Raw genomic sequence first — 11160 nt, 5'->3', positions numbered from 1 at the left:
AACTCTTTGGCCATCAACCCAAAGAGAAGGATTGGTCGATTATTCATACGAGTAACTTTTGTTGCACAATTGAGACTCAGTTAAGGAGTTTTTATTTCAAAATTTTCCATAATGCTATTGGTTTTAATGCATTTTTGTTCAAGATTGGGAAAAAGGAGTCTGCTAATTGTTATTTTTGTTCAGATTTTCCAGAAACTTTAGATCACTTGTTTTGTGACTGTAGGAGAGTTGTACCACTGTGGGAAAAATTGGTGGATAAGATTAACACTGGCACTGATCACAGTTATAATCTGACTCTGTCAAAATTTAATTTTTTGTTTGGGATACAGTCAAGGGACAAATACGCCTCTTGTATAAATTTTCTCTGTTTATGTTTAAAATATTACATTTACTCATGTAGGTTTCAGGGAAAAGAACTTATTTTCGAAGCATTTGTTTCAATGGTAAAGTTCAAACAAAAAATAGAATATAAAATTGCCCAAAAGAAAAATAAGTTACAAGTCCATTTTAAGAAATGGTCTATCAAGTTTAACTGAAATTTAGGAGTAGTCTTGCAAAGCTCTGTTGTCATTAACATCTTCATTGGCTTTTTGAATTGTAAACTTGCCCTCTGGGAAAGTATATGAGTGTGAGTGTGTGTGTGTGTGTGTGTGTGTGTGTGTGCGTGTTTATGGGTGCATGAGTGCGTGCCTGTTTTGTAGTTTTAAGATGATATTATATTTTATATTGCTGCTTTTACTCTGTTAATTTTTCAGAAAAAACAATAAAAACAGAAAGAAAAAAAAAGAAAAAAGAATCATCTCCAACACAATTATTTCTTTATCCCCAATAAAAAATCACCTAATATAACAATTCACCTAGAAAAATAATACCATGCCCCCCCCCCCCCCCCACACACACACACACACCAAATATACCTCCGGCTACAATGAATGCTACATCACTAGAAAAAATACCTTCCATGGAAAGAAAGAAAGAAAGGAGAGGACAGCTGCTCATCCTCTAAGGTCAAGATGGTGTCATGAAACCCTGATGGAAGGAATGATGTCCCCTAATCTGCCCTCTATCTTTAGCGGTCCTAACTTGTCGGCCCTAGTCCTGCCAATGTTGACGATAGCGATGGGTTTCTTCTGCTGCCAGGCAGTGTGGACAAACCTATATCCCGAGTAAACCTATAGTAAATGTGAGATTGGTCAAAGAATGGTAAAAAAATATGAAGGATTTAGATCCGAAACATAGCAGCGATAAAGAGCAAGTTTTATATCCATTTTACATATCACCACACACAGTTTCTGTCAGGAATGAACTTTTAAAGATCTTCATTCATTTTGAAATTTATCTCTTATGATATACCACAATATGTTCCTCCCATCAAAAATAATTGTCCAATATTATTTGTTGACATAGGAATTCCTTACCCTGTATCCCAATTAATCCAAAGAATAAGAAGATTGGTTTTGACTGTCACAGGCAAATTTTAATTTATGACTTTTCATAATTTCTATCTGAGGCACCTATTAAGTCATGATACTGAATCTGTCCCTAAAGTACTGAGCTTTTAGAATACCATCCTGGAACATTGCTGTGAACTCAAGAAAAAATTACCTCAAGTGATGATCCTATGACAAGGACTGAATCACTCTCTTCCAACCTCTGAAAGACAAACTCCTTGATCTCTGGGTCGACATTATCCCCGAAGAACACCAGGTGGGGTTTGAGAAGTCCTCCACAGCTTTCACAAGAAGGCACCTGGAACTGGGTGACAAGTTCTTCTGGAAGGATCACATCGCCATCAGGAGCAGCAGCATACTCCGTTTCAGTGTGGAAGTTTGGGTTTGCAGCGGTCATTCTCTCTTGAAGAGCATTCCTGCTAGTGAGGGTCTTGCAGTTCATACAGATAATTCTGTTCGAGCAGCCATGAAGTTCGGTTAGGCATCGACTTCCTGCTTTTGTGTGAAGGGCATCTACATTTTGGGTCACCAACCAATGTATTTTTCCAACTTTCTCCCACTCTGCAAGCACAAGATGGGACTGATTTGGCAAAAATGAGCTGAATTGAGGCCAGCCCACATAGTTCCTGGCCCAGTAGCGTTGTCGCCGTGAGGGACTATGAACAAAATCACGGTACTGGATGGGCTTCCTGTCACTCCGAGCATAAAGTCCTACTTCATCTGAGCGATAATCTGGTATTCCAGATTCGGTTGAAATCCCTGCACCAGTCAGAACAAACAAACGTTTGGATTTATCTACAAAGTGTTGAAACTGTTCAATGCTGCTTTCTGTTACAGGCCGACTTTCGGGGACAAATTGAGAAAGAAACCTGCGTTGATACAACGAAAATGGAGTGAAGGTAGGTTGGCCTGGACAGTTAAGATTGACATTTTCTTTTGAGCAAACTCTGCTCTGTTTCGAGTCAAATTGACTACGATCCATTTCCTGCAGGGATCCCACCGAACCCAGTCGAAGCGCTCGCCCAACGCTGGCGGGCCATGGTATTATTACTCGAGCTGCCAACAACAGCGGCATTTTTGCCTCAGCTTGATGTAACTTAGTATTTGATCATAAATGTTTATAAATAATTTACAAAACGTTTATATGATTAATCAAAACTATCAATATAATGTTAAATCATGGTTTACCTTTATATCTAAAATACTATGATGGTTTAATTCCGTGGTTTTACTCAGTGTTTTGAGAAAAACATCGGTGCTTGTAGGAGGAGATTGCGGTTGCGTAACTCATGCAAGATTTAGTTTTATTTCAATGCAGTAATGATTCTTTGAGTAACATGAATTCTTGTTTTGATTTAACAATGATAGCACAATAAAAATGTTTAGCTCATCACCAATCACCTTAAAAATTTATCAGGTTTAATTTATGGTTAAATTTCTACTTGACAAAGCCCTTTCATCATTTTTTATCAAATGGCGAAAAACAATTTAGCTTTCGTCAAAGACTATTGTATTAAGGTGGGCGTGGTTTATAATCACCATGTAGAGACAACTCAAAATTGATTTGGATTTTCTTCTATTGTTCTGAGACTGAGGGAAGTGAATATAATTATCTGGGTTCTTGTAAAATGCCTGGTTTTCAAACTGTTCGACACTTTTTCATTTAAACCAAAGATATTCCAACATTAACTGTTTGAATGAGTGATGTATATCAACGTGTGCATGACTTCTCGGACAACCACCACCACAGTCTGCAGATCAATCCAGCCTACTCTAGCCCGGTGGAGCTCTTCACATCACGCTTTTAGTGCCTCACCCTCCCTCTCGCTCGCCCATGATTCTGCATGTTGTATTTATGATACAAGGCATGCTCTAGCTCTAGGACAAACAAGACAACAAACACGAGGACTTAATTGTTGCTACAAATCTACACCTTACGATTTAGCATCTAAACACATTTTAGGTCGTTCTTTTGCAAGTACTGCCAGGAATAATGCCATGGATTTGAAGAGAGTGGTATCGCTCCTTGAAGATTTTGCTCCTACAAGTCTGGCGGGGAGTTGGGACAACGTAGGACTGCTTGTAGAGCCTACTCCTCCACACACTGTGTCAACCGTATGCCTGACCAATGACCTGACAGAGGAGGTTTTAGACGAGGCCATCGAAAAGCAGACGGATCTGATCCTCTCCTACCATCCACCTATATTTGTTCCACTGAAGCGTTTGAGGCAGAGGAACGTGAAAGAGAGAATAGTTGTCAGAGCTGTGGAGAAGAGAATTGCAATCTACTCACCGCACACGGCTTGTGATGCCGTCGAAGGAGGTGTCAATGACTGGCTTGTAGAAGGGCTTGGAGGTGAGAGAGATTGTTTAATGTGTTAATGATTTAATTTGTAGTCTTTTGACTTTGAGATTGGCTAAAACTTACCGGGTATTTTTAATAAGACGTTTCTTAAACATTTTTTGAAGTAAATTTGCCACAAAGTCAAACAAGGGGTCAAATGTCACATGATTTTTTTAGATAGTGAGTATAGAGGATCTGTTGTACAGTGTATAGGTCTAGCTAGAGAAGGTTAAGCAGGGCTTTTAATACAATTGACTTTAACAGTTTAGCATTTATATTAACAGGATGTATTTGTAGGAATCTTCTTAAAAACTAAGTCCTTTAGGATGATGTTTTGATGTGCTTGAGAGGATATTTGTAAAATATTTATGGGACATTACAAATAGTAGAGGTTCATTTGCATGCTTTGGTCCATTTTTAGTGATGAGCTCTGAATTTAAGGTCAGAGCGAGTTTCAACATTGGTTCATGGCCAGAGCCTAAAATCCTCTTTTCCAAAATCATATTTATAGATAAGTAATCTATACAGGTTGAAATAGTGTGAGGATAAATTTCAGTGCACACACACACATTCAAATTGCTTGAAGTTTGATTACAGTTGACTTCACAGAAAGGTAGACACTGGATCTATTTACGGTATCTCTTATTAATTCAATGTCTTTATTTGTATTACTTTTTGTCAGATACCAGTTCTAACAAACCATTAGAGCCATGCCTAGATGTAAAGAATGGGGATGATTTCAGCATCTGTGTGATGGCCCCTCAAACTGACGTAGAAACGGTAGAAGCCACCTTACAAAAGATGTCAGGAGCCCATAATGTGACGTGCATAGTTACAAACAACAGGTAATGAAAGGGTTAGTAATGCTCTTCGATTGTAAAAGGATAGAAGTGAAAATTACACAAATTTGATGGGCATAACCATTACTTCATCTGTATGAAAGCAGATAAATTAGGGAAACAGAAAGGCGAACGTTTGAAATAAATCAGACAATAATTATTGAGACAGTTATAAATGTTTGAAATATGAAATCATTACATCTCATACCATTCTCTAATTTATCTGCTTTCTTTCAGAGCAATTCACTATCAAGGTTGAATTTTTCTTTAAATGTTTTCTCTCATTAACTCTTTATGAGCTTTGTTCAACTAATGGTGCTAACAGCGGACTGCAACGGTCAAAATTTGTCACATCTACAGTCTATATCTACCTACCATACCGGTACATCATCCTAAAATATGGCAGTCTAAGGTTTTAGTCCATAGCAAATAAACAGTTTCTTTGATTACAGAACCCGGGTGGGCCCTATATTAAGCTGATGGGACTGAGAGAAATAGTGGTTAATGGGTTAGAGGAAAATTTCAAGTTTTCAACCTGATATCAGGTTGGTTTTGATAGAAAGAAAAAAAAACTGATCAGTGAAAGTGAGAGGAAATCTGATGAATGAACTCAAACAACAACAACAACAAAAGTAATAAGGATGTTATGAGTAGTATAGATTGATTTTTTTAAATAGAACATGCACTTCTTCATTTTGTATTTCTTCCTCACCAGTAATTACCAGATCACTTGTTCCTGTAAGAAGTCTGACCTAGGCAACATCTTATCATTAGTGCAAAGCCGCTTTGATGTAGACCAGGCCTCCTTGAAAATCACACAGCTGACAAAGGTAATTATCCATTAGTTTATTGAGTTTGATAATCATTACATTTATTTCCACTTCTCATAAAAAAAACATATAACAATTTACATACAATATCTGATAAATACAACAAAACAAGAAAATAGCATAACAGTATTTAAAGAATTTAGAGCACCTAGAATTAATACTTGAGACTGTGGTGGGGCCAACAGAGGCCATTGACCTATCAAGGGCTGATAAACTGGATTTAATAAATAGGTTTACTTGCGCATTGAGCAATTTGCTTCTAAGATCAAGAGAGAAGCCCCATTAACGTAAAAAGAACCACAATAGTGATTTGCATCTTAAAACATAAACAGAGACCTGTGTGATGTGATGAGGAATTTTTTTAATTATATATTTCCTTCATTCCTTTATTGTGACTTTTGTTGATCCAATCTCATTCCCTTAGGCACCCATGGCAATAACCGGAGTTGGACGTATGGCCACCCTGCAGGCTCCTGCCCCTGTATCGACAATGGTCAAGAGAATCAAGACCCATCTTATGCTGGAACATGTGCAGATAGCTCTCGGTCAAGGGAAAACATTAGGTATGAAAGTAACCCCCTTGACTACTGAACTCAGGGGGGGGTACTCACATATTAAGACATAGGGGGGTATGTCGCTCTAATATGGGTCACTTTTACACAAAAATCCCTAAACATGGGTTCCATTTTAAACAAAATTATCCATAAACATGGGTCTGCTTTTTCAAAATTTCTGAAAATTGTGAAAAGGGGGCTTTACTTCAAGAAAAATCCCCCCCCCAAATGAACCTAAAAAAGGGGTATGGTTTCGAAGCTTGAGCGACACCCCTGTCCAAACCAAATCTGATTAAAGTTTACTGTAAATATTTAGAGTGTTCCTCACAAACACATTGTAGGGGCATGCCTTGATCACTTAAAATATTTCTTCTTCTTTCCTTTTTTTTTTTGAGAAAGGGAAATTTCACTTGATATCTGATCAACTTACAAGTTGATTTATCTTTATTCATAGTGCAGTTTAATTGTGTACACTTGCAATATCTGTCTACTGAAGTAATGTTTAATGCTGATGCATGTACCTCAATTGCAGGATAACAGCATAAAATTTTTAGTTTACAAAGATAAATAATTTAAGATGATTGTTCAACTACCTCCATGTTTTATTTGTATATTTTTCATTTAGACTCTGAAATATCTACCGTGGGCATCTGTGCTGGGTCAGGGTCTAGCGTCCTCAATGGTTTGAAAGCAGACATGTTTTTGACGGGAGAGATGTCACATCACGATCTTTTGGCAGCAGTGGCAGAAGGAACAACAGTCGTCGTTTGTAACCATAGCAACACGGAAAGGGGCTATCTCCATGTGCTGCAAGGAAAGCTAACCAGCATGTGCGAAAATAAAATCAAAGTGTTTGTGTCGGAGAAAGACAGAGATCCACTCGAAGTTGTGTAATTTTTTTAATGTGAATGTGATTTGATACAATTCTTTTTCCAGAAAGCATCAAAGCTATTCTTGAGAATCATATGTCAACAGAATGCATGACTATAATTCATTCTGGATTATTTATCTTGCAGTAGATCCTTTACTCAGTCCCTGTACATGTTCTACCAAAGTCATTTGGCACATGCCATTTATTTGTAACTTGAACATTCAATGTTAACGTTTTGTTGGTTTCTGTGAAAAATTATTTTCTATCATTACCAGAACTCAAGCTTATCTTTAAAGCCACACTGTCCTACTTGTAGCTACTTGCTCCCTCTATATAGAAGACAATGCCTAATTGGTGACCATTGGTCCCCGATGATCCTCTTTTTCTTATGTTAATTGAGAGCTAAGTTGATGAGATAACCACATGTCCAGTGACCTTGCAGGGCGGTCTAATCCCTCCTATAAACTAGTACAGATAAGCTTTAAAGGGTAAAGTCAACCTCATGAAGAAAAAAATCAGATTTTTCTTTTAGTTTTTCTTTTAGTTATTTATCAAATTTGCCTTAAAAATTCACTGATCACTTTTCTGCCTGAAGGTGGGCTTTCCCTTGTATGATAGTTTTACACTTTGTAGCTCATAGTATGTATCATAAGGCAACTGACCGTTTAGCTGGTTATCTTGACAAACCTAACCAGAATTTGACTGCGTACTGCTGTTAATAAAACACATGTTGTTGTTCTTGTGTTTTGAGTTATTGGCGATTAGTCAGTGATTTGACTATTGTCGCCAAAATACTTTACGGCACGTGTTATATCTCTCAATTTTGGATTTTTTTAAAAATATATTTATTTCGTTTTATATTTATCTAGCTTTTAAGATAGTATCGTAAAATAATATCGTAAGCAAAACATTCATGGGCTTTGTTAGTGTTTCTTAACAGTACGTTACAGTGACAAATATCACCTATGGTATCTTTAAAGTCCAAAAAAAAAAATTAAAAACAGTAGGCAAAAAATCATTGCTTCGCGAGACACTGATTATTTATCAAGAAATTGCATATTTTGATAACAGCTCCTTATTATTTCAGATATTGCCAATTTTGTGTTCAAATCATTTGTTTAGAAATTTATATTCATATCTTATCATACTATTGCATGATTTATGGAGCAACCATGTTATTTTTTACACCATTGGAATTAGCCATCAGCTCAACAATGACACAGTCTTCTAAGTAGCTAGCCTATGTTAAACGTGGCTTAAAGGTACTATGTTCCATTTGCAGGCCAAAAAATGAAAAATTTAAATTCCAACTGCATTTGAAAGATAATACTAATTTAGAACTTCCCTAAAAAAGGTGGGGCTTGAAAATCTCTTCAAGTGGGTAAATAACGACTATTAGTTGTCAAATCGACTTTAGGGCTATAGAGCCCAAAAGTAATAGTCTTGATTTTCTGGCAATTGTACCGAATGGTCATACGTTTTATGCTGCGCAATGATTCAATCAGTTTAATCTTGGCCATCACAAGAAGTGGGTTACTGATGTAGACAAATGCTCATGTACCCTTTACAACTCTTTTCATGTATGTTATTACCAAAGAAGAAAAAAAGCCAGTCAGTCACTCAATAGTGTCTGACAGTGAAGTCTAGCAAGTAAACAGGTTTCCTTGCATAATTTGAATATGAGGACACTGCTAACATTTAAATTTCACAGATAGGACATACATGACATATTCATAATTCCTGCAAAGTTCTACAGAATTTGAGGTTGGCTGCAAAAGGGACATAGTACCTTTAACTTAGTTCAATGAATTTATGGAAGGTAGACCAAGTACGGTATGTTCTGTATGAATTACTGTGAAAATATGTAATATAAAGAAGAAGTAAAATTTATTTCATTGTGGAATAAAAATGAGAAATTGATTTCAGACGGACAGGTTTTGTGTTTACATTTATTTATGGAATTCATATAATTTGTACAGGATGAAAAGGTTGATGACTTTTTGCACTCCATTAACTCAATGCAGCCCCACTTCACTACTTATAGCTACTTGCGCCCTCTATATAGCAAACAATGCCTAATCGGTACCTGTTGGTCCCCCATGATCCCCTTTTTCTTATGTTAATTGAGAGCTGATTTGATGAGATAACCACCTGTCAGTGACCTTCAGGGAGGTCTAATCCTCCTGGCCAAACTAGTGCAGACAGGCTTTGAGGCAGAGTTCTGGACACGAGTTTGCTTGCCCATTAAGAATTAAATTTTCAATTTACTTCTCGTTTGTTCAAATTTTCTTTGTTTTCTTTTTTTATATTTCAATCTTTCTTCAAAGGATTTTTTATATTTTCAATGCAGAGTATTCATTTATTAAAGGTTAGTTCACCAGATCCCCTGCTCCAAGTGGAAAACAAATATTGTTGTGTTTTGTAGATTCAGCTTTGTGAGTTTGACTTGGGCAAATAGTCCATATATACATGTATGTTGTAAATTCCTGGGGGAAAATGGTGACGTAATACAGACAGAGACTACTTCTTATGTCATCATGAATATTTAATTAAAAATATTAATATGTTTTTGTGTGAGGAGTTGATGTAACAGCTCAGCAGTTTTTCTAATGGATAATAAAGATATGTGAAAAACAATATTATGTATATGGAAACAATATATTGTTCGTATTATGTTTACTTAATTTGTTACTTCAATTAATTGACATGGTGCTTTCCTTTAGATGATATCTAGGAAGAAATTAATTACACGATGTTAGCAATTAATGGCAACAGAGGGAGTCTGACAAGTCATACTCTGAGAATTAATGGTGTCATGTGACAGTTAAAATCCATTGGTAAAAATAACCATTATGAGCAGTGTAACATTATCAACACTGAATAAAATATTTCTAAAACAGTAGAATGTTAAAGACTATTTTCATCATCTTTCACAAACATTGTTTTCTACATAAGTTGATGATGGTAATGTTGATTGTTTGAAGAAAACAAAGAAGAAGTTATGCTAATTACAATAGATAAACATACAACACGTACCCACACACACACATACACACCATAATCCTTCTCTCTCTCTCTCTCTCTCTCTCCCCTTCCCTCTCACCTATCTCTCCCTCTTCCTATCTCTCTCTCTCTCTCTCTCTCTCCCCTCTCTCCCCTTCCCTCTAACGTATCTCTCCCTCTTTCTAGGTCTTTCTCTGCTCTCTTCTCCTCTCTACCCAAAGCTAATCATGCATCCCAAGCTATCCGTCCAGCCATGTCTCTCAAGAAGAACCGGATGGACCCATTGCTATAATTGTGGAATGTGGAATAATAATAATGATTACAATGATAATACTGATAATGATAATAGTGATAAAGATAATAATGGTAATGATTATAATGATAATGAACACAACAACAACAATGATAATAAAAATCAACAATGATAATAATGATTATAATGATAATGATATTAAAATAATGACAACAAAAATAATAACAGAAATCTTTAATGATAATGATAATACTAAATATAAAATAAAATAAAAATAATAAGAATGATAACAATAATACAACTGATGAGGAATGCCTCATCGGCATCACTTCCTGAGGGCCCTGCAAATCTATATTTCTCTGTGATTCTCCGAATTCGACGCGCAATTAAGACAATTTCTTCAACATAAACATAGCTATATCGTTCGTCAATCATCCCGCGATTCGATTTCGCACCTGTATCCATTCTCTTATCAATGGTCTCTAATCAAGCGACGCACCATCATCCCCTAAGGCATCCCTTCATTTTTCTTCATATGGCGAAGCCTATATAGGCTGACTATTACTTCTTACATCTGTAGATTTATAATGGCATGTTTGTTATCTAAACACTCAAATCGAATTTGGAGAGCTTTTCAAGCGTACGGTTTATACTTTCCGAGATGGAAGATCAAATTCAAGCGTATTTCCGAGCGACTTTCGAGAGGGAAAACGGAACAACAGAGGACGTTCCTCTATTCAGAGGTAATTTGATTTGTGTAGTGATTGCTTGATAAAGTGATACTGAAAAGAGGCAAACTTAAATGTTATGCCTCGGTGTTCCAATTTTGTGTGATTCTATTTGGTGATAATGTTATAAAGTCAGTGATATCACAATTTTAAAATGGAATATAGGACGTGTATAACTTGTATAACCCGATCTCTTTTGTTTAATCTGTAGGCGTAATGTGGCCGATGTAAAATTTGAATGTGGATGTTTATGGTTTAATGATAAAATTAGTTTATTGATCTTAAAA

The 11160-nt window shown here is 36.2% G+C and overlaps 2 protein-coding genes across 2 annotated transcripts; one reads left to right on the top strand and one right to left on the bottom strand.

The window, feature by feature from the left end:
- Window positions 1-800: 800 nt before the first annotated feature.
- LOC589067 (NAD-dependent protein lipoamidase sirtuin-4, mitochondrial) lies at window positions 801-2748 on the bottom strand. Its single transcript, XM_788723.4, has 2 exons — window positions 1606-2748; window positions 801-1172 (listed from the first exon to the last, which is right to left on the bottom strand). Exons 1-2 carry the CDS (start codon window positions 2524-2526, stop codon window positions 1020-1022), a joined length of 1074 nt encoding a protein of 357 aa, XP_793816.2. The 5' UTR covers window positions 2527-2748; the 3' UTR covers window positions 801-1019.
- A 203-nt stretch (window positions 2749-2951) lies between these two features.
- LOC589089 (NIF3-like protein 1) lies at window positions 2952-7058 on the top strand. The gene is made up of 5 exons (XM_788743.5): window positions 2952-3807; window positions 4478-4640; window positions 5350-5464; window positions 5889-6027; window positions 6644-7058. Exons 1-5 carry the CDS (start codon window positions 3174-3176, stop codon window positions 6910-6912), a joined length of 1320 nt encoding a protein of 439 aa, XP_793836.3. The 5' UTR covers window positions 2952-3173; the 3' UTR covers window positions 6913-7058.
- Window positions 7059-11160: the final 4102 nt, after the last annotated feature.

The sequence above is a fragment of the Strongylocentrotus purpuratus genome, unplaced genomic scaffold, assembly GCF_000002235.5.
Source record: "Strongylocentrotus purpuratus isolate Spur 01 unplaced genomic scaffold, Spur_5.0 spur5_scaffold_2, whole genome shotgun sequence".
Lineage (NCBI taxonomy): Eukaryota > Metazoa > Echinodermata > Echinoidea > Camarodonta > Strongylocentrotidae > Strongylocentrotus > Strongylocentrotus purpuratus.
The sequence above is the reverse complement of the archived record's forward strand: the minus strand, read 5'-3'. Positions and strand labels throughout refer to the sequence as shown.

Bases quoted from the DNA above. Each gene is read 5' to 3' on its own strand.
- LOC589067 (XM_788723.4), bottom strand. From the start codon at position 2,526: ATGCCGCTGTTGTTGGCAGCTCGAGTAATAATACCATGGCCCGCCAGC. The intron at 1,173-1,605 runs GTAATTTTTTCT...CATTTACTATAG, and splicing joins TCATAGGATCATCACTTGAG to GTTTACTCGGGATATAGGTT.
- LOC589089 (XM_788743.5), top strand. From the start codon at position 3,174: ATGACTTCTCGGACAACCACCACCACAGTCTGCAGATCAATCCAGCCT. The intron at 3,808-4,477 runs GTGAGAGAGATT...ACTTTTTGTCAG, and splicing joins GCTTGTAGAAGGGCTTGGAG to ATACCAGTTCTAACAAACCA. The intron at 4,641-5,349 runs GTAATGAAAGGG...CTTCCTCACCAG, and splicing joins TGCATAGTTACAAACAACAG to TAATTACCAGATCACTTGTT.